The following is a 24,021-nucleotide window of genomic DNA, read 5'->3' as shown; positions in this document are numbered from 1 at the left end:
CGCGTCCCGTTTTGAATCAATACTGGACGGGATTTATCCCGTATTTTTTTTATCATTTTTTTTTTAAAGCAGCGTCTCATGCAAATCATCCCACACGCATTTTATGAAGATGCCTCCTTTCCTACTTTTGATTGGGTAATACTTGATGTCATCGTTAGTTTGATTGGTGTTTTTAACTGTCCAGTGAGGAGGGTGTGTCTTTTAAGTACAGTCTGCAAAGTGTTGGCACTGAGATGTGGCGTCAGCGCCATAGTTGAAGCCCCTAATGTTGCGGTCAGCAAGTTGGCTAACATCCGCCATGTGCCGTCTTTCAGTTGCGAGAAGCAGATCATAGAATGGTTGAAACTGTTGCCCCTAACGTTGCGCCACGGCGTGTGCTTCGTTTATACCTCGTGTCTTCTCATTAAACTTTTATCTCGCGAATATGTTATTGCAATCCGCAGCGGGAGCGTTTCTATAAACTTAATTTAAACTTACGTTTTACACCGTGCTTTGTTTCCCTTATGAACATGCTTGTATGCTTAACTCGCTCCGTTCTCAATTGTTTAATTAATTTTTTGCTCTTCGCTGTTTGCGGCTGTTCCTCCATTTCCCCCTACTTCGCTGTTTTATCTCGCGAATATGTTATTGCAATCCTTAACGGGAGCGTTTCAATAAACTGATTGAAAATAGTTTTGCATTTAGCTTTTTAGTAAAAGGCGAGCTTTTAAGCCTGAGAAATCACCCAGTAAATGCACACGTTTAATTGGACATGTGTTAATATGTATGGTTACACAGTATTAAAAGACAGTGAACAACGTCAGTTACCTTTCTTCCCGCGTTTGATAAAAGGTGAGCTTTTAAGCCTGAGAAATCACCCCGTAAATGCACACGTTTAATTGCACATGTGTTAATATGTATGCTCACACAGTATTAAAAGACAGTCAAAAATTAACGTAATTTACCTTCGTTCCCGCGTGTGACTCGTGCTGTAAATGTCTTCCTTGTTTTTAGTTCACGTGATTACGTAGGAGGCGTGATGACGCGATACGTGACTCCGCCTCCTCCATTACAGTGTATGGACAAAAAATATGTTCCAGTTATGACCATTACGCTTTGAATTTCGAAATGAAACCTGCCTAACTATTGTAAGTAAGCTGTAAGGAATGAGCCTGCCAAATTTCAGCCTTCCACCTACACGGGAAGTTGGAGAATTAGTAATGAGTGAGTCAGTGAGTGAGTCAGTCAGTGAGGGCTTTGCCTTTTATTATTATAGATGTATATATATGTTTATATGTGTGTGTGTGTATATTTTATATATATAAAAGACAGCAACACTCATAACAATGACAACACAATTACATTGACAATCATGTTACGTTATTTTTAAAATGTTTCCTTTTCTTTTTCATAACCTCTTTAACACACTACTTCTCTGCTGCGAAGCGCGGGTATTTTGCTATTTATCTATATATATAAAGGAGAGTTGGGATCCGAGAGACTGTGTTTGTGTGTTTGTGGAGGGATGGAGAGTTAAGGCGGGTGTTGGAGTCATGTGATCATCTCCCCTCCCATTCACCTCATTTCATTCACTTCATTTTGCTCCGAGCTGAGCTCCGCAGCTGGCGCGGTCTTGCTGTTCTTGATTTGCTTTTCACATGGCTAAGTATACGTTGCATGCTCAAGAGTAAGCTCAGCGCACAACTTGGTCATATTACAACCGGAGGGGCGAACTGACAACATGGTATACAAAGAGATCCTTAACAAATAATTATTGGTATAATTTCCCTCAGTTTATTATATAAAATTTGAAAGCAGTACTTCGCCGCTGCGAAGCGCGGGTATTTTGCTCTATATATATGTGTGTGAATGTATGTATGTATATATGTATGTCTATATTTATATATATATATATATGTATATTATGAGGGGCCGTTCAGGAAAAAAAGATTGGTTAGTAAATATATACATTGGTTCAGATATATATATCGGTTCGGATACATTGGTTTGAATATATACATTGGTTTTAATACATCCGTTCAGATATATATATCGGTTCACATATATACATTGGTTGGGATACATTGGTTCAGATATATACATCGGTTTGAATACATCCGGTCAGATATATACATCGGTTTAAATACATTGGTTGAGATATATATAAATTGGTTTGCATAGATCCATTCTGATATATATACATTGGTTGAGATACATCCGTTCAGATATATACATCGGTTTGAATACATCCGTTCAAATATATACATTGGTTGAGATATATATATTGGTTGATATACATTGGTTTCGATATATATATTGGTTTAAATAGATTGGTTCAGATAGATCCGTTCAAATATATACGTTGGTTGGGATTTACGGGCAGGCACAACGTGGCCACCCATGTTTAGCATCTCCCTTTCACTTCATCATTGCTTCAACACTGTTGTAATTATTGTGCATATTTTATGCAAGTAGCATATGCCTGTCTGTCGCGTTTTGTTTCGTAAGCCCTCTTGGTTGGGGGTCCTCGATTTCAAAGCACTTTTTTTCCTTTCATTATTTAAAACACTTGCACAGATACCCGCCTCTTCACCCCGCTCCGTCCCGCCCCGGCTCATTGTACCCGCCTCACTCGCTCCCTCTTGTCCCTCCCATGACAGATTCTTCTCAAAAGCCGAGTTACCGGAAAGCATTGATCGCAACCGCAGTATGTCCCATTTTTTCACCTAATGAGATGCTGGTTTATCAGTGACCGAAAGCCGCACGGTGATTTCTGTTATTCCGCATTGGCAGCATTTCATTAAAGGGCGATATGCTTCAGCAAGGAACTTAGTCCCATTTGCTGAAAGGATGTTATGGAGGAAAACAATGGAGTTGCTTTGTTTCTTTAAAATGTTGATCACGGATCAAAATGACCAGAATATTCCTGCTTCACAAATAACTGACGTTTAACTGTTTTTATAGTAAAACTGACAAAACGACACACGTGCACACGTACACACGCACGTACACGCACGCGCACACACTTAAACTCACAAATCGTGGGTCCCACATACTACTGATTAAGTGTATGTGTCAGGGACGATCATCAAGAGACACTGGTTTATCATTAACCGAAAGCCGCCCGGTGATTTCTGTTATTCCGTATTGGCAGCATTTCATTAAAGGGCGATCTGTTTCAGCAGGGACATTAGTCCTGTTTGCTGAAAGGATGTTATGGAGGAAAACACTGCAATAGCGCTGTTTCTTCTGAATGTTTATCAGTGATCAAGGATCAGAATGATCAGAATATTCCTGCTTCACAAATAACTGATGTCTGTTTTTATTGTAAAACTGACAAAACCACACACGCACGTACACACACACAACACACGCACACTCAAAGTCACAAATCGTAGGTCGCACACACAACTGATTAAGTGTATCTGTCACTGGCGATCATTTTTTTCACCTAATAAAACTTTAGTTCGTCAAAGTTAGAAAGCAGCGCGGTGATTTCTATTATTCCTTATTGGCAGCATTTCATTTAAAGATGATTCACGTCAACCAGGCGAAAGAGTCTCTTATTTTGACAGGACGATGTTCTTTTAGGCTTAAGCATTTTTGATTGACTTACAAAAGAAAATAGTTATTACTTACCGTCTTTGCTTTGAATTGGGTTTTTAAAAAACCTTTTTGATATAATTTATTTATGACAAAAAATATAAAAAAATAGTGCTCAAAATTATAATGAGGCGCATCTAACATGAAAAGGTGGTGGTAGGAGTAAAATGCTAACTCACAGCTAAATGATCACTGGTTTGTGTCCGGGGGGCTTCCTTTCTGTTATTTTATTTATTTATTTATTTTTATAAATTGCTTTGAGTAGTAAGAAAGGCGCTATAAAACGTAAGGAATTATTATTATTATTATACATGTGAATGCGTGATCAAATTCAGCCGCTGCGTAGTGGAGTATAAATAGGGACACTATTCGCTCAACAATACCACAAGTTCATTGAAATAATTACACAGTAAGGTGCACACGCGATACAAACATAATGTGTATATCATTGAAGTAAAGGTTCATATAAATTGATTATATACAAATTTTTAACAAGTTGAGAGATGTAAACTGGTTAAAATGCACGAAATTATACATGTATTGCTTTATAGTCCACATATAGTGTATGTATATTATTAAAATAATGATATAAAAATCATATAAAATGGTATAGAATCTGCGTCGTAGACTTATTTGTGTTTTTAATTAGTTTGCTTTAAAAAATCTTACGGCACACATGTGAACCGTTGAAAATCGCTCATCTTAAAAAATTTGTTTTAACGCATGCTCTGTGCAAAATGCTGTCATATCTTGTTATTAAACATGCGCGCGCAGCGATGTCCTGATGTCTGCTTTCTAAGGCTGCAGGTATATTAAACGCTATTCACGTTTTACTGGGATGCTCTGTGATTGAGGGCGGACAGTAAACCTTGTTAAAATCCATCCATCCATCCATTTTCCAACCTGCTGAATCCGAAGTGATATCAAAAAATACCAGTCGTCAGTTGTATTTTCAGTCGTTTTGGCGTGTTTACTGTTCTGTTACCAAACAATTCTTCAACGGGGCTCATCAACAAAGAAATGTGGATAGTAAGATTTAGTAAAATATCAGTAATAATAATACATTACTCGACACCCAGTAACACTTTACAAATACATTTAAAAGACAGCTTGTTAAAATAAATGTAGCAATCCATTGTCATGCTATAAGTGATAGCTTGCTCTTAAACATTTGCTCAGGTGGTTTTTCCTGGGGATAAAAAAGGAAAAAAAAAATCCAAGGGAAAGGCTTTGTTGTTCAACTCAAATTTCACTTCCGCCATGTGAGTCATTAAAACTATTGGAATGAAATATAGTTCTATATAAATAAATAAATAAATTTCCTATCACAACCACCCTTTAACCCCTGTACATTGGAGAGGAATCTTGTTTTCACAGCAGGTGCAATTATCCTATAAAACACATAGGAGTTCTGTGTACCGTTTTTCATGGGAGATTAAAACTCATCAAATGTATTTTAAAAACTTGTAGCAGTCTGTGGCATTCCTCATCTGCCATGGTCCATTACAAAATGAACACCAGGCAGTTAAAATTGTGCACAGTTTCTTTACTAAGCCTATCAGACAGTCTTTTATAGCACTTTCATATCGAGTGTGTCTCTTAATCCCTTCTAGCAGAAGAGACACTCATTTCCACATCTTGGTCTATGGAGTAGAAATGTGTGCCCCCTGTCTTCTGCTTGCAAAATTAATACTGGAATTACAAAATTGTCCACAATTTATTTCAAAAGATTGAAGGATGTCTTCTATATCACTTTTTTGTCTACTATGTTCCTTACTCATCCACTCATCCACTAATTAAAAAAAAAAAATCAAGCGCTTACATTGTCTTTTTTAAGTATGTCTATGAAAATCACTTTGAGTAGCCAGAGAAATGCTATATAAATGTAAGATATTATTATTATTATTATTATTATTATTATTTAGGTTTTTTAAAATTCAAATAAACCTGATAGGACTTCTTCCAAGAAATGTGCCACTCTAGGATACCAACAAAGTCAAACTAATTAGGAAATTTTGTGATCAGTTTGTTTAAAGTATATTGAGCAAAAAATAACTTTTCATCATCTTCTCATTTCTAATTTGGCATTTCATGATACAGTATATACTGCAAATATACATTTAAATTGTAACCGCTGACAATTATTTACTCATGTGCTTGCGTTTTCCATAAAACAGCTTCAATATGTGCACAAAGTATAGGTAATAAAACACACAAATTCTGACATTAGCATGACTGTTGAAAGAAAAACATGTATTAGAAACTATTCTATGGAGTTTTCATAAATTAATCATTATATACCTTTTGATGTTTCTTGATATATTTTGTAATCAGATTTTTAAAATATTTTTTTATTTTTACTGCCACTTCACAGATCAACAATCCCCAACTTGGTCACTGTCAGAATAAGTCTTTAAACTTTTTTCCTGTGCCAATTAATACATTTTCCAGGTTTCACTACCCATCTGAAAGAGTTGGCATCAGGTTGGGTGGCACTTTTAAACTGTAGTAGTATGAGCGAGTGTCAGTGTGGCAAGCACTAGACTGGCATTTCTTTCCGTCTAATTTTTTATCTTTTGGCCCAAGCCTGTAAATCTCTTTTGTAAATGGGTGGCTTGGATAGAGAACAGATACTAACAATTTTCAAGGCTATTTTTAAAAATACTGAAAGATATTTGTGTATGTGTGTTGTTGTGCCCCATGTTGTAAGTGTTAGATCCATTGAAGAAGTCAACTTAAACAAAGAAAATGTACATTTTGCAGGTTTCTTTGAAGTGTTTTACATTATAACCATATTATTAATTGGTGCGTGAATATAATTTTTTCAAGGGGATGACCTTTACTATTGTCAAAAAGACTAGCAGGGCAACAGGAGGAATATGAAAGTTATTTGTTGAGTTTAGGAGACAAAGGATACTTGTAAGGAAGTTCATGCCAGTTCTATCGGTGTACATTCTGGAATTTATAAAACTGCTGATATTATTTCACAAAGATGTTACTGGCCTGGTTTTATGCTGACATTAAAATGGCTACGTTTTCTGATAATTATAATCATTATTTTAATTAAAAGACTATAACTGTCAGAACAGATTCAATAAAATGTTTCAATATCTCAGTTGCTGTTTGTCGGACTCTTTAATTGACTTGTCATACAAATGTGTATCAGTGCATATTTGGTACCTCATTTGACAAATAATATGAATGTTTCAAAATCTCATAGATAGATAGATAGATAGATAGATAGATAGATAGATAGATAGATAGATAGATAGATAGATTTCTATTTGTCCTCTAAGGGAAAATGTGCTTTTTTTAACAGAGGCTGAATGAATAAATAAATTAATATATAATGAAAAAAATAGCCAATCCAATAACAATTTGAGCTGTCTAATGTTCATTCTGCAAGCAACAGTTGGGGCTCACAACTCTGAGGCAAAAGCTCAGCTGTAGAAGTGAGTGTCCCTTTGAGTGGAGAGGACAATGGGACACAGTAGACTTGAAAGTGATGTAGAAGACTTTCATCAATCTTTTACCATGGATTTCAGATAATATTACTTATCCAGGGTTCATTTTGAAAGCAGCAGATAGGGTGCACACAAGCGGATCTGCTCCAGCCATGGAAATGAGTGTTCCCTGTAGGGGATAGGATACAGACACATAGTGGAGAAGATTATATATAAAACTATACCTACGACCTTTTAAAATCAATTGTGCATAATTTTACCTCTCTAGTGTTCATTTTTTAATCAGCAGTCAGAGGACACACATTTTACGGCTCTGCAGCAGCCATGGAAATGAGCGTCCCGACCATGTGGATGAGACAAGCGTTTTCATTCCAATAGTTTTAATGACTCACATGGTGGAGGTGAAATTTGAGTTCAACAACAAAGCCTTTCCCATGGATTTTTTTTTCCTTTTTTATCCCCAGGAAAAACCACCTGTGCAAATGTTTAAGAGCAAGCTATCACTTATAGCATGACAATAGATTGCTAGATTTATTTTAACGAGCAGTCTTTTAAATGTCTGTAAAGTGTTACTGGGTGTCGAGCAATGTATTATTATTACTTATATTTTACTAAATCTTACTAAGCATGTTTCTTTGTTGATGAGCCCCGTTGAAGAATTTTTTGGTAACAGAACAGTAAACACGGCAAAACGACTGAAAATACAACTGACGACTGGTATTTTTCTATATCATTTTAACAAAGTTTACTGTCTGCCCTCAATCACAGAGCACCTTGGTAAAACGTGAATAGCGTTTAATATACTTGCAGCCTTAGAACGCAGACATCAGGACATCGCTGCGCGTGCATGTTTAATAACAAGATATGACAGCATTTTGCACAGAGCATGCGTTAAAACAAAAGACAAGCGGCGCGCAAAGGCACGCGAACAAGAGGAGTTCCGCAGCAATCACATCTCAGTGCACCTAAGAGAAGGGACACTGAATTCTACGAGGCACAGATATTTTAGAGCACCGGTTCAAATATATATTGATTGATTAAGATCAGCGATTTTCAACGGTTCACAGGTGTGGCGTAAGATTTTTTTAAGCAAACTAATTAAAGACTTCTTTGAAGAAATATGACAAAAAATAAGTCTACGACGCAGATTCTATACCATTTTGTATGATTTTTTATATCATTATATTAAATGAATGCTGCCAATAAGGAATAATAGAAATCACCGCGCTGCTTTCTATCTTTGACGAACTAACGTTTTATGGGGTGAAAAAAATGATCGCCAGTGACAGATACGCTTAATCAGTAGTGTGTGCGACCTACGATTTGTGACTTTGAGTGTGCGTGTGTTGTGTGTGTGTACGTGCGTGTGTGTGGTTTTGTCAGTTTTACAATAAAAACAGACATCAGTTATTTGTGAAGCAGGAATATTCTGATCATTCTGATCCTTGATCACTGATAAACATTCAGAAGAAACAGCGCTATTGCAGTGTTTTCCTCCATAACATCCTTTCAGCAAACAGGACTAATGTCCCTGTTGAAACAGATCGCCCTTTAATGAAATGCTGCCAATACGGAATAACAGAAATCACCGGGCGGCTTTCGGTTAATGATAAACCAGTGTCACTTGATGATCGCCCCTGACACATACACTTAATCAGTAGTATGTGGGACCCACGATTTGTGAGTTTAAGTGTGTGCGCGTGCGTGTACGTGCGTGTGTACGTGTGCACGTGTGTCGTTTTGTCAGTTTTACTATAAACACAGTTTAACGTCAGTTATTTGTGAAGCAGGAATATTCTGGTCATTTTGATCCCTGATCAACATTTTAAAGAAACAAAGCAACCCCAGTGTTTTCCTCCATAACACCCTTTCAGCAAATGGGACTAAGTTCCTTGCTGAAGCAGATCGCCCTTTAATGAAATGCTGCCAATGCAGAATAACAGAAATCACCGTGCGGCTTTCGGTCACTGATAAACCAGCGTCTCATGAGGTGAAAAAATGGGACATACTGCGGTTGCGATCAATGCTTTCCGGTAACTCAGCTTTTGAGAAGAATCTGTCATGGGAGGGACAAGAGGGAGCGAGTGAGGCGGGTACAATGAGCCGGGGCGGGACGGAGCGGGGTGAAGAGGCGGGTATCTGTGCAAGTGTTTTAAATAATGAAAGGAAAAAAAGTGCTTTGAAATCGAGGACCCCCAACCAAGAGGGCTTACGAAACAAAACACGACAGACAGGCATATGCTACTTGCATAAAATATGCACAATAATTACAACAGTGTTGAAGCAATGATGAAGTGAAAGGGAGCTGCTAAACATGGGTGGCCATGTTGTGCCTGCCCGTAAATCCCAACCAATGTATATATTTGAACGGATCTACCTGAACCAATATATATATATGAACGGATGTATCTGAACCGATGTATATATTTAAACCAATCTATTTAAACCAATATATATATCGAAACCAATGTATATCAACCAATATATATATCTCAACCAATGTATATATTTGAACGGATGTATTCAAACCGATGTATATATCTGAACGGATGTATCTTAACCAATGTATATATATCAGAATGGATCTATGCAAACCAATTTATATATATCTCAACCAATGTATTTAAACCGATGTATATATCTGACCGGATGTATTCAAACCGATGTATATATCTGAACCAATGTATCCCAACCAATGTATATATGTGAACCGATATATATATCTGAACGGATGTATTAAAACCAATGTATATATTCAAACCAATGTATCCGAACCGATATATATATCTGAACCAATGTATATATTTACTAACCAATCTTTTTTTCCTGAACGGCCCCTCATAGTATATATATATATATATATATATATATGTATATATATATGTATATGTATATGTAGATATGTAAATTTGTATATATATATATATATATATATATATATATATATATATATATATATATATATATATATATATATAATGTATATATATATGTATATATGTATATGTGGATGTGTATATGTATATATATGTATATGTAGATATGTGTATATGTAGATATGTATATATATGGTTACATAACCTCTTTAACACACTACTTCTCCGCTGCGAAGCACGGGTATTTTGCTATATATATATAAAAGACAGCAACACTTATAACAATGACAACACAATTACATTGACAATCATGTTACGTTATTTTTAAAATGTTTCCTTTTTTTTTCATAACCTCTTTAACACACTACTTCTCCGCTGCGAAGCGCGGGTATTTTGCTAGTCTATACTAATAAAAGGCAAAGCCCTCACTGACTCACTCATCACTAATTCTCCAACTTCCCGTGTAGGTGGAAGGCTGAAATTTGGCAGGCTCATTCCTTACAGCTTACTTACAAAAGTTAGGCAGGTTTCATTTCGAAATTCTACGTGTAATGGTCATAACTGGAACCTCTTTTTTGTCCATATACTGTAATGGAGTGCACCTCGATGGCCGTGGGAGGCGGACTTGCGTATCGCATCATCACGCCACCCACGTAATCACGTGAACTGACTGTGAACAAAGTACGTACAAAACTAGGAAGAGCTCCAAAGAGCGCTGAAGAAAACATTCATTACACAATTGAGAAGGCAGAGAAACAATAAGAAGCGAGCGAGTGACGCATACAAGCATATTCATAATTGCAGCTACAACCATAAATTTAAATTAAGTTTATAGAAACGCTCCCGCTACCGTTTGCAATACCATATTCGCGACATACAAGTTTAATGAGAAGACATGAGGGCACTGTGTAAACCTAAAGTTTAAATTAAGTTCATAGACCTACAAAAGGTTGCCATTGATTTGAGGCAAGATTGCTTTTCTCCTGTACAACTATACGTTGCATTCTTAACAGTAAGCTTGCACGGCTTGGTCATATTACAACCTGAGTGCTGAACTGACAACGTGGTATACAAACAGAGCTATAACAATCGTAAAAAAAGAAGAAAAAAAAAACAGTGGTGAACCCGTGGATTAAATAAAAAGGTTCTTTCCTTGGCGAAGCAAGGAAAAAGGAAGACCTTATATGGCGTTCGTTTATAAAACAGCGGAAAAGCTGTGTTAAGGCTGCTTCACAAAAAAACAGCAGAGCGCCTTATATGAGCAGGCAGTCAGCTAAAGAAGGGAATCAATAAATAACTATAATCTTAATAAACGAACAAAAAATAGCGGAGAATCCGCGGACTACATAAAGGAAATGGGTACCTGAACAGAAAAGTGAGTCTCAAATAGCTACACAATAACTATAACAATCGTTATAAACGAACAATAAAAGAATACAGAACCGCTAAGCAAGGAGAAAGGAAGGCCTTATATGGCGTTCATTTATAAAATAGCGGAGAGGCTGTGTAAAGGCAGCTTCACAAAAAAACAGGATCCTTAACAAATTGTTATTAGTATATTTTCCCTCAATTTAAAAAGGTTTTCTTTTCTTCTTAATAAAAATTTAAAAGCAGTACTTCACCGCTGCGAAGTGCGGGGATTTGGATATATATATATGTATATATATATATATTCACGGCATTCGTAGTCTGTGTCACAATCTGATTGTATGGGTGGTTACCTACCAGGTAACGCTTGTGGTTGGCCAGCAATCTGCTAACATCCGCCACGGTGCCCTCAGTTTGTGAGAAGCAGATCATAGAATGGTTGAAATAGTTTACTGTCAAATAATGCAAAGAGTAACGCGACACGTGTTTCGCCCTAATTCTGGGCTCATCAGGCGTACACACTCCACTGCACTCCCTCTCGGGAATCGAACCTCGGACGTCAGCGCCAGAGGCGATGCCCCTAACGTTGCGCCACGGCGTGTGGTTCGTTTATTTGGCAGCATGTAGATCGGGGTAATTACATTCACAGCATTCGTAGTCTGTGTCACAATCTGATTGTATGGGTGGTTACCTACCAGGTAACGCTTGTGGTTGGCCAGCAAATCTGATTGTATGGGTGGTAGCAGATTTGCTGGCCAACCACAAGCGTTACCTGGTAGGTAACCACCCATACAATCAGATTGTGATTCCAGGGCCTGGAAAGACTGAAAAGAAAGTCTGGAAAGAATTATCAAATCAACTATGAATTTTGCATCATCTTAAAGTGTGCTTGAGGAGAATGTGAGGCCATCTGTACAGTATTTGAAGTTGAACCAGAAGTGGACAATCAACGTCATAATGATCCAAAGCACTCTAGCAAATAAACCAATGAATGGCTCAGAAAGAAGAAATGGAGGGTTATGGACTCACAGAGTCAGAACTCAGATTTGAATTGTATTGAAATGTGAAAACTGGCAGGTTACTCAAGAAAACCCACAAACATCTTGCAAATAACGGAACTTTGCATGCAGGAGTAGTCAAAAATTTCAGTGAGTCAAAGTAGAGAAAAGCCAAGCAAAATGACACCTTTTATTGGCTAACTAAAAAGATTACAATATGCAAGCTTTCGAGGCAACTCAGGCCCCTTCTTCAGGCAAGATGTAATGATGCCCAGACTTCCCTCTCCCCGGCCACTTCTTCTACCTCTTGCGGGAGAATCACAAGGTGTTCCCAGGCCAGCCGGGAGACATAGTCCCTCCAGTGTGTCCTGGGTCTTCCCCGGGGCCTCCTCCCAGTTAGACGTGCCCGGAACACCTCACCAGGGAGGCGTCCAGGAGGCATCCTGAACAGATGCCCGAGCCACCTCATCTGACTCCTCTCGATGCGGAGGAGCAGCGGCTCTACTCTGAGCCCCTCCTGGATGACTGAGCTTCTCACCCTATCTTTAAGGGAGAGCCCAGACACCCTGCGGAGGAAACTCATTTCAGCCGCTTGTATTCGCGATCTCGTTCTTTCGGTCACTACCCATAGCACATGACCATAGGTGAGGGTAGGAACATAGATCGACTGGTAAATTGAGAGCTTCGCTTTTTCACCACGACAGACCGATGCAGAGCCCTCATTACTGCGGATGCCACACCGATCCACCTGTCGATCTCACGCTCCATTCTTCTCTCACTCGTGAACAAGATCCCGAGATACTTGAACTCCTCCACTATTCCATAATAGAGATTTTACATATCTCTCTATTATAAAAAAAAAATCTTGGAAGGAGATGAGAAGTGATTTTCTCGGAGAGACACTTATACATCCCGCGAGACGAGTCCATGCCTGGGGCCAGAAATAAAGGACAAAGAGTAGATGACAACGTAGAACGTTGTAAAGAATTAAAAAACGTTGGCGCGGTATACATGCAGAGCAGGTTAGAGATAATGGAAGTATGAAAATTCGAAAGTTCAAAAAAAAAGGATAGGAAAGATCGCATTAGCGCAAACAAATGGAAATTATTACTCGGTGAAATAACGGAACAGCGAAAAGAGATCGAATATATTGTTCAGATTTAAACTTTAAGTGTAATTTGTGTTGCCAGCGAGAACTGAAAGATTCCAAAAACGTTGGCACAGTATGAAGTCCCATGAGACGGAGACTTTTAACATGAGATTCTTTCAAGTCACGCCCTACTTACGACTATTTTCAAACAAGACCACCGTCATCTAACCTCAGTCGTGTGAATGCTTTTTTTCAGACACAGTTCCTGTGCTCTCAGCTCTTAGTCTTGTGAACGCTTTTGGCAGACTCACGTCCTGTGCTTTCAGCTCTTATAAATTTTATCAGGACAATAATTTTATATGTTCTAGTTGACACGACAATGACTAAGCGGAGAAGAAAGGGCATGGACAAACATTCGAAAAGTCATTTTATTAATTAGAGAGAAAGAAATTATATTCACTCACAGGCAGTTATACGTTGCATTGTCACGATGTAAGTCCAAACGCGGAATCAAAATTCAATACAATCTTGAAGAAAAGTTAATTCCAAATATTGTTTTTAACTAAAGTTTTAAAGTGAAAGTGAAAATAATGCATATGTAACAATTCCCATGAAAATTAAAAATTTGTATATCCGGTAAACTAAACCCGGGGGTGGGAGAGCGGAGCCCCCTAGTATCTTAAAACATAAAAGAACATTTTTGAGACATCTGAAAATAAGTGTCAGATATTTTAAAAAGTAAATTGTATTGGAAGATATCTTAAATTCATTTTAAGATATCACTAAATTGTAATTTAATTTAATTTTAATTTCCCCTCCTCGAACCGCCACCTTATCGTGGTGGAGGGGTTTGCGTGTCCCAATGATCCTAGGAGCTGTGTTGTCCAGGGCTTTATGCCCCTGGTAGGGCCACCCAAGGCAAACTGGTCCTAGGTGAGGGATGAGACAAAGTGCGGTTCAACACAACCTCCTATGATGAATAAAAAATTTGGACGGCGTTTCCCCTCGCCCGGACGCGGGTCACCGGGGCCCCACTCTGGAGCCAGGCCTGGAGGTGGGGCTCGATGGCGAGCGCCTGGTGGCCGGGCTTGCACCCATGGGGCTCGGCCGGGCACAGCCCGAAGAGGCAACGTGGGTCCCCCTTCCCATGGGCTCACCACCTATGGGAGGGGCCAAGGAGGTTGGGTGCAGTGTGAGTTGGGTGGTAGCCGAAGGCGGGGACCTTGGCGGTCCGATCCTCGGCTACAGAAGCTGGCTCTTGGGACGTGGAATGTCACCTCTCTGAAGGGGAAGGAGCCTGAGCTAGTGCGCGAGGTTGAGAGGTTCCGGCTAGATATAGTCGGGCTCACCTCGACGCACAGCTTGGACTCTGGAACCAATCTCCTTGAGAGGGGCTGGACTCTCTACCACTCTGGAGTTGCCCCCGGTGAGAGGCGCCGAGCGGGTGTGGGCATACTTATTGCCCCCCGACTTGGAGCCTGCACATCAGGGTTTACCCCGGTGGACAAGAGGGTAGCCTCCCTTCGCCTTTGGGTGGGGGAACGGGTCCTAACTGTTCGGAGTACCCACCCTTTTTGGAGTCCCTGGAAGGGGTGCTAGAGGGCATACCTTCTGGGGACTCCCTCGTCCTGCTGGGAGACTTCAATGCTCACGTGGGCAATGACAGTGAGACCTGGAAAGGCGTGATTGGGAGGAATGGCCCCCCCGATCTGAACCAGAGTGGTGCTTTGTTATTGGACTTCTGTGCTCGTCACGGATTGTCCATAACAAACACCATGTTCAAGGATAGGGGTGTTCATATGTGCACTTGGCACCAGGACACCCTAGGCCTCAGTTCGATGATCGACTTTGTGGTTGTGTCGTCGGACTTGCGGCCACATGTCTTGGACACTCGGGTGAAGAGAGGGGCGGAGCTGTCAACTGATCACCACCTGGTGGTGAGTTGGCTTCGATGGTGGGGGAGGATGCCGGTCAGGCGTGGTAGGCCCAAACGTGTTGTGAGGGTCTGCTGGGAACGTCTGGCAGAGCCCTCTGTCAGAAGTAGCTTCAACTCCCACCTCCGGCAGAACTTCGACCACGTCCCGAGGGAGGTGGGGGACATTGAGTCCGAATGGGCCATGTTCCGTGCCTCTATTGTTGAGGCGGCTGACCGGAGCTGTGGCCGTAAGGTGGTCGGTGCCTGTCGTGGCGGCAATCCCCGAACCCGTTGGGGGACACCGGCGGTGAGGGATGCCGTCAAGCTGAAGAAGGAGTCCTACAGGACCCTTTTGTCCTGTGGGACTCTGGAGGCAGCTAATAGGTACCGGCAGGCCAAGCGGAATACAGCTTCGGTGGTTGCTGAGGCAAAAACTCGGGCATGGGAGGAGTTTGGGGAGGCCATGGAGAGCGACTTTCGGACGGCTTCGAGGAGATTCTGGTCCACCGTCCGGCGTCTCAGGAGGGGGAAGCAGTGCAGTGTCAACACTGTATATGGTGGGGATGGTGCGCTGCTGACCTCGACTCGGGACGTTGTGGGTCGGTGGGGGGAGTACTTCGAAGGCCTTCTCAATCCCACTAACATGCCTTCCAATGAGGAAGCAGAGCCTGGGGACTCAGAGGTGGGCTCCCCCATCTCTGGGACTGAGGTTACCGAGGTGGTCAAAAAACTCCTTGGTGGCAGGGCCCCAGGGGTGGATGAGATACGCCCGGAGTTCCTCAAGGCTCTGGATGTTGTAGGGCTGTCTTGGTTGACACGTCTCTGCAACATCGCATGGACATCAGGGACAGTGCCTCTGGATTGGCAGACCGGGGTGGTGGTCCCCCTCTTTAAGAAGGGGGATCGGAGGGTGTGTTCCAACTACAGAGGGATCACACTCCTCAGCCTCCCTGGAAAATTCCATTCGGGGGTTCTGGAGAGGAGGGTCCGTCGGATAGTCGATTCAGGAGGAACAGTGTGGTTTTCGTCCTGGTCACGGAACAGTGGACCAGCTCTACACCCTTAGCAGGGTCCTAGAGGGTGCATGGGAGTTCGCCCAACCAGTCTACATGTGTTTTGTGGACTTGGAAAAGGCATTCGACCGTGTCCCTCGGGGATTCCTGTGGGGGGTGCTCCGGGAGTATGGGGTACCGGACCCCCTGATAAGGGCTGTTCGGTCCCTGTACAACCGGTGCCAGAGCTTGATCCGCATTGCCGGCAGTAAGTCAAACCCGTTCCCAGTGAGAGTTGGACTCCGCCAGGGCTGCCCTTTGTCACCAATTCTGTTCATAACTTTTATGGACAGAATTTCTAGGCGCAGCCAGAGTGTTAAGGGGGTCCGGTTTGGTGGACTCAGGATTGGGTCACTGCTTTTTGCAGATGATGTTGTCCTGTTTGCTTCATCAGGCCGTGATCTTCAGCTCTCTCTGGATCGGTTCGCAGCCGAGTGTGAAGCGGCTGGGATGGGAATCAGCACCTCCAAATCCGAGACCATGGTCCTCAGCCGGAAAAGGGTGGAGTGCCGTCTCAGGGTTGGTAGCGAGATCCTGCCCCAAGTGGAGGAGTTCAAGTATCTCGGGGTCTTGTTCATGAGTGAGGGAAGAATGGAGCGTGAGATCGACAGGCTGATCGGTGCGGCGTCCACAGTAATGCGGGCATTGCATCGGTCTGTCGTGGTGAAAAAGGAGCTGAGCCGTAAGGCGAAGCTCTCAATTTACCAGTCGATCTATGTTCCTACCCTCACCTATGGTCATGAGCTATGGGTAGTGACCGAAAGAACAAGATCGCGAATACAAGCGGCTGAAATGAGTTTCCTCCGCAGGGTGTCTGGGCTTTCCCTTATAGATAGAGTGAGAAGCTCAGTCATCCGGGAGGGGCTCAGAGTAGAGCCGCTGCTCCTCCGCATCGAGAGGAGTCAGATGAGGTGGCTCGGGCATTTGATCAGGATGCCTCCTGGACGCCTCCCTGGTGAGGTGTTCTGGGCACGTCCAACCGGGAGTAGGCCCCGGGGAAGACCCAGGACACGCTGGAGGGACTATGTCTCCCGGCTGGCCTGGGAACGCCTCGGAATTTTCCCAGAAGAGCTAGAAGAAGTTGCCGGGGAGAGGGAAGTCTGGGCATCTCTGCTTAAACTGCTTCTCCCGCGACCCGACTTCGGATAAGAGGAAGAGAATGGATGGATGGATGGATAAATTGTAATTCAGCTTACCATAGTTATCTGGTCATGTTAATTTGTTAGATTTCAGCCAATTTAATCTAAGCAGCACTTCTCCCTCTACCATTTCTAAATGCAAAAAATACTGTAAACTCAGTAGTGGCAATTCACTTACAAATCATACAAATGGCAATCAGCATCACGACAAATGCCAATACCAGGAAGTACCAGTACCTCCTGGGTTGATCAGTTGGCTTCTCCAGTGACTCAGTTGTAGAAGTTTCAGTGTCTGGCTTTCCAGGGTCACCTGTTGAAAAGAAATTGAAGGTTTTAGTATTAATCTCATCCAATCTGCGTTATCTGTTGTTATTACTGGATCAAGGGGAGCCCATATGGACAGCAATGGAATCAGGGCTGACCTACAGTGTGCCAACACAGCCACCTTAAAATTATGAAACACGTATCTGTGAGTGGAAACTGCAAAATGTATTTAAAATGTAAGTGGACTTCAGCAGATTGTGAAGACTTCATGAATGCAAAGACTGAGCATGAAGCTGAACACAAGTTTATAGGGATATAAGGGAGTTGTAACAATCAGTGTTCCAACATAATGCCTGTGTTACTTTTTATTTTATATTATTTAAACTGCAAACTCCTAGCTTTTTAGCAATGGATAGATAGATTACAACATTACATTACAATAGAACACTCTAGATGAGAACAGGCCATTCAGTCCAACAAGGCTCCCCAGTCCTATCCATTCATTCCTTCCAAAAAAACATCAAGGCGAGTTTTGAAAATCCCTAAAGTCTTACTGTCTACCACACTACTTGGTAACGTATTCCAAGTGTCTATCGTTCTTTGTTTAAAGAAAAACTTCCTAATGTTTGTGCAAAATTTACCCTTAACAAGTTTCCAACGGTGTCCCCGTGTTCTTGATGAACTCATTTTAAAATAACAGTCTCGATCCAATGGACTAATTCCCTTCATAATTTTAAACACTTCACTCTTAAGTCACTTCATAATCTTTTGCTTAAACTGTAAAGGCTCAGCTCTTTTAATCTTTCATCATAACTCATCTCCTGTAGCCCTGAATCAGCCTAGTTGCTCTTCTCTGGACCTTTTCTAGTGCTGTTATGTCCTTTTTGTAGCCTGGAGACCCAAACTGCACACAGTACTCAAGATGAGGCCTCACCAGTGTGTTATAAAGCTGGAGCAGAACTTCCTGTGACTTGTACTCCACACATCAAGACGCTATATAACCTGATATTTTGTTAGCCTTCTTAATGGCTTCTGAACACTGTCGGGAAGTCGATAGCTTAGAGTCCACTACGACTCCTAAATCCTTCTCATAAGGTGGACTCTCGATTTTCCGACCACCCATTGTGCATTCAAACCTCACATTTTTATTTCCTATGCGTAATACTTTACTTTTACTGGCATTAAATTTCATCTGCCAAAAACCTGTCCAAGCCTGTATGCTATCCAAGTCCTTCTGTGATGAAATAACGGATTCCAAATAGACAGGGTAAGAGAGCCCTTTCTTATGTAGTTCTTATCAACGTGTGGCTCAGGTTTCACTGATTTATGAGGAACACTTACTTGCCAGCACAGTCAGATGCAGTTTGCAGGCACTTTTCCTCTCCATTATGAACACATGGCAGGTGAAGGTTCCGGTATCATTAAGATGGACATCATGGAACAGAAGCGAGGCATTCCCACAAGGTGAGTCTCTGTGAAATGCCTGCAGTCGGTCCTCATAGATGGTGTTTATCTCAGTATTGTTTGTTCGCAGGTTATAATAATAAACCAGATGTGATGTGGTATTGCTGCTAAAAATCCATTCAATAATCATTTCTTTGAGAAGAACATTTTGGGAGCAGGGGAAATGACACTGGAGCAAAATGTCTCCCCCTGAATTAACTTCTTCTTGTTCAGCAGCTGTCATCTTAAGAATACCTGAATTTGAAATATCGAAAAGAGCAAGAAAAAACCATATCAGTGTTTCATCACTTTGTAGCAACCCTTGTCCAACGCACACATCACAAACATACTACACTGATATATAGTGATACTAAACTGATAATATAGTGATATAGTAAGCAGTGATAATCAAAAAAATTCACAAGCAGACCTGCCTGCAGTATTTCACTTTGCAAACAAATTTGTGAACTAAAGAGTGTTTCTCAGCCACTGAAATGCATGCACTTTCCACATACACAGTATATTTTCTTCTCATTTCTAAGGCCTTTAACCTGCAATTGCTCCGTCCTTGGTATGACGTTAATCTGCATCCAGCCCAGCATGCAGGGAAAAACCTGGGGTTGGTGGCAGAATTGGCACTCCAGCCACCATAAAAAACCTCCAACTGTTCCATTCCATCTGAACTTGTGTGGTGCCGAGTTGTCACCTGTTGCACGGCTACACTCGGGTCCCAATCTGGGATCTTGAGTTGGTTCGTCAGGTGGTGGGTGAGGCAATGCGCTGTATCAGCGTGTGCTCCTAACCTGTAACATTGTTTTCCATGTGTAAAAGCATGGAGAAATTAATTATGGTGCTGTGTCTGGCACAAATTTACAGAACTTAAATACAGGGATTTCTGGGACACATCTTCTTGGGTAAAAACCATTTCCCTGGTTGTGTGACTACTGACAAGTATCCACAAGGATCCTGGTTCGGATCGGCTTATGGGGGAATTGAGTGGAAATGGTGTTTCCTTTGATCCCAAATGAGGGTTGCAGGTTAAAGTTGGTGGCATAAGTGTGTAGTCAACAACAGCAACAACATTTATTTATATAGCTCATTTTCATACAAAAAGTAGCTCAAAGTGCTTTTACATAATGAAGAAAAGATGAGATGTGAGGAAGATGAGAGAACACAGAGCTGCGGTTAAGAAGATCTGAAAGACTGGAGGGGTAGCAGCAGTATTGGAGGGTGGCTGAGGAAGCACAGAGTGGAATTACAGTCGACCCTTGATATATGACCGGCCTGACATGTGAACAACTTGATTTACGACCAAAATTTTGTTTTGATTTACGACCAACATCTTGCGTTACGACCTGAATGCGGTCACGTGTATCCGCTTGCTCGATTGTAAACAAACAGCCGAGAGTGTTCGTAAGCATCAGTTGGAGCCCAGATACATTGTGTTTGTGGACATAATTTCGGTTAGTGCAGTGATTTATATAATTTTTTTCGATAACTGCTAAGGAAGGAAGAGAAGGTAAAGAAGGTAAAGAAAGCAATCACAATCGAAACGAAGAAGGAAATTGTGTGAAAATATGAGAGTGCTGTTCGTGTGACGGATCTTGCTAATATATACAGCATGTCGAAATCCACCATCTCGACAATTTTACAAAGAAAAGATTTGTATAAGGAGGCTCCTTCCACACAATAAACACCTTCCATTTCATTCTCCTTCTCCTCCCTTCCTGCAGCCCAAAGATGTTAAATTAAATGGTGAGTACAGTATGAAATTGTTGTTTCTGGTAGGCTAGGCACTTTTTATAACTTTTTGGTTAGTACATTAGAAACATTATTGGTGTTTTGGTAAATTATGCACATTATACAACCCTTTTTTATTATGAAAAGGTTAAGTAAGTGTTGCTGTGGGAGGTTCGGAACGCATTATGGGTATTTCCATTATTTCTTATGGGAAAAATAGTCTTGACTTTCAACCAGCCCTCGCGAACGAATGGAGTTCGTAAGTCAAGGGTCCACTGTACTGTTAAGTAGCAATATTCTGAGCTTTAAACCCCAAGCAAATTTAATCCTGAACCCCAAAAGTCCCACATGACCCTGTAGCTCTCTTCACAACAACACAGATACAGGTTGGTTCTTTGAAACGGGCGTTTATTGCTTGGGCTCATCTTACTCACACCGTCACACCACCACACCGTGAGAACTACATGGTAAGTAATCAGTACAAAACACATTAGAGAATAATATATATAAATGATTTAGATAGGAATATAAGTAACAAGCTGGTTAAGTTTGCAGATGATACCAAGATAGGTGGATTCGCAGATAATTTGGAATCTGCTATATCATCACAGAAAGACTTGAACAGCATACAGGCTTGGGCAGATTTGTGGAAGATGAAATTTAATGTCTGCGGTGGGTTGGCACCCTGCCCGGGATTGGTTCCTGCCTTGTGCCCTGTGTTGGCTGGGATTGGCTCCAGCAGACCCCCGTGACCCTGTGTTTGGATTCAGCGGGTTGGAAAATGGATGGATGGATGGATGGATGAAATTTAATGTCAGTAAATGTAAAGTATGACACATTGGAAGTAAAAATGTTAGGTTTGAATACACAATGGGTGGTCAAAAAAATCGATAGTCCACCTTATGAGAAGGATTTAGGAGTTATAATGGACTCTAAGCTATCGACCGCCAGACAGTGTTCAGAAGCCATTAAGAAGGCTAACAGAATATCAGGTTATATAGCGCCTTGATGTGTGGAGTACAAGTCACAGGAGGTTCTGCTCAAGCTTTATAACACACTGGTGAGGCCTCATTGAGTACTGTGTGCAGTTTTGGTCTCCAGGCTACAAAAAGGACATAACAGCACTAGAAAAGGTCCAGAGAAGAGCGACTAGGGTGATTCAGGGCTACAGGGGATGAGTTATGAGGAAAGATTAAAAGAGCTGAGCCTATACAATTTAAGCAAAAGAAGAATAAGAGGAGATATGATTGAAGGGTTTAAAATGATGAAGGGAATCAGTACGGCGGATGGAGACTTATCTTAAAATGAGTTCATCAAGAACACGGGGACACAGTTGGAAAACCTTGTTAAGGGGAAATTTTGCGCAAACCTTAGGACGTTTTTCTTTACACAGAGAATGATAGACACTTGGAGTAAGCTACCAAGTAGTGTGGTAGACAGTAAGACGTTAGGGACTTTCAAAACTCAATTTGATGTCTTTTTGGAAGAAATAAGAGGATAGGACGGGCAAAATTTTAGGTGGAATTGCATGTTCTCGTCTAGAGTGTTCTGATGTTCTAATACACAGTAACTTGCATACACACACGATGAAGTACAAAACATTTAGTGCAAACATGAAACAAAAGACGTTTTACAAATAAAATACTTTGTTGGCCGCTTGTCATGAGAAGAGGTCCTTAAATCACTTTGGATTGTCTGTTTTAACTTCAGATATTAATAGTTTGAAACCTTTAATGCAACATGGCAGAGCCTCGCAAGAGACATCCGCCCACCTGCGGTCCATGGGGCAGGTCTTTCTCATGTTCTCGTGAGTCACATTATTTTTCATACAGTACATATTATCTTAAAGTCACTTAACAATACAAAACGAATTGTAACATCTATATTTACTATATACATCACGTTTTAAATTTAGATAGATAGATAGATAGATAGATAGATAGATAGATAGATAGATAGATAGATAGATAGATAGATAGATAGATAGATAGATAGATAGATAGATAGATAGATAGATATTTAAACTTAAACTATATATTTATGAAGTTATGTAACCCATTATAGATCAATTCACTATGTAACAAATTTTATTTTTATTTTGTTCCTGGGTACAAAGTGTGTTTTCCTAACCCGTTATGCCTAAAAAAAAATAGAAAATAGCTGCTATTTTTGTGATCAGGACAATGATATTTTGAAATTTGTCTGTTTTCGAGAAAATTCTCGATTCGTATTCAATACTGAGAAGTCTTCTAGAATATTCTTGAACTGTTAGAATTGTCCAGAAGTTTCTACAATTTTCCAGAATTATCTAGAACTTTCAAGAAACTTTTAGAACTTTCTAGAATGTTCTCGGACTGTCCAATAGCAGTCATACAAGTACAGAAGCACAGGTGACTCGAACCAACAATTCGGTTTATGTTATTTTCTTGATTTGATTTAGATGGCATCAAGAGGTTGCTTGCACCCAGCAGATGCATTTTGCTATGTCTGTGGACAATTTATAAAGACAAGAGCGAGAAAGTATTCCGTGAAAGCATGTCATAAGATGTGCGAGGCCTACAAGGCATACTTCGGCATGCCTGTCGGGGATCAAGACAAGCCCTGGGCACCTCATTTCACATGCGAATATTGCAAGAAAACTCTTGAAGGTTGATACAGGGGAGAAAAGAGAGCCATGAAGTTTGCTATCCCGCGAATTTGGCGGCAACCGACTGACCACTCAAGCAACTGCTACTTCTGCATGGTGGATCCTACCAAATGTCGCACTGGCAAGAATGCGCCCATAAATCATTTATCCAGACATTCTTTCTTCCATTGCCCCAGTACCACACTGCCCCAAGCAGCCCGTTCCCACTCCTCCGAAGAGGGATCAGCCATCTTCAGGAGACAGCAGCAAGTCAGACAGCGAGGAAGATATTGCAGATCCAGATTGCAGTTTCACAGATGTGGCTGAGGAGAGAAGGCCATACTTCCCTAACCAGAAAGACGTCAACGATCTGATCAGAGACCTTGGTCTTACCAAGTCCAATGCTGAGCTTCTGACATCCAGGCTCAAGCAGTGGAACTTGTTGGATGAAAGCGTGCAAGTCA

The 24,021-nt window shown here is 41.1% G+C and overlaps 1 protein-coding gene across 1 annotated transcript in view; it reads right to left on the bottom strand.

The window, feature by feature from the left end:
• The window catches only part of LOC114669698 (uncharacterized), a 59,257-nt gene that overhangs the window by 16,770 nt on the left and 18,466 nt on the right, over positions 1 to 24,021 (bottom strand). Inside the window, exons 4-5 of the mRNA XM_028825884.2 lie at positions 19,090 to 19,446; positions 17,663 to 17,794 (exon numbers count right to left, since the gene is read on the bottom strand). Of these exons, the coding sequence (XP_028681717.2) occupies positions 17,663 to 17,794; positions 19,090 to 19,446 (489 nt within the window). The remainder of the gene's footprint in view (positions 1 to 17,662; positions 17,795 to 19,089; positions 19,447 to 24,021) is intronic.

This window comes from Erpetoichthys calabaricus, chromosome 4, assembly GCF_900747795.2.
Source record: "Erpetoichthys calabaricus chromosome 4, fErpCal1.3, whole genome shotgun sequence".
Lineage (NCBI taxonomy): Eukaryota > Metazoa > Chordata > Cladistia > Polypteriformes > Polypteridae > Erpetoichthys > Erpetoichthys calabaricus.
Note: the sequence above shows the minus strand (reverse complement) of the source record. Positions and strands in the feature narration are given on the sequence as shown.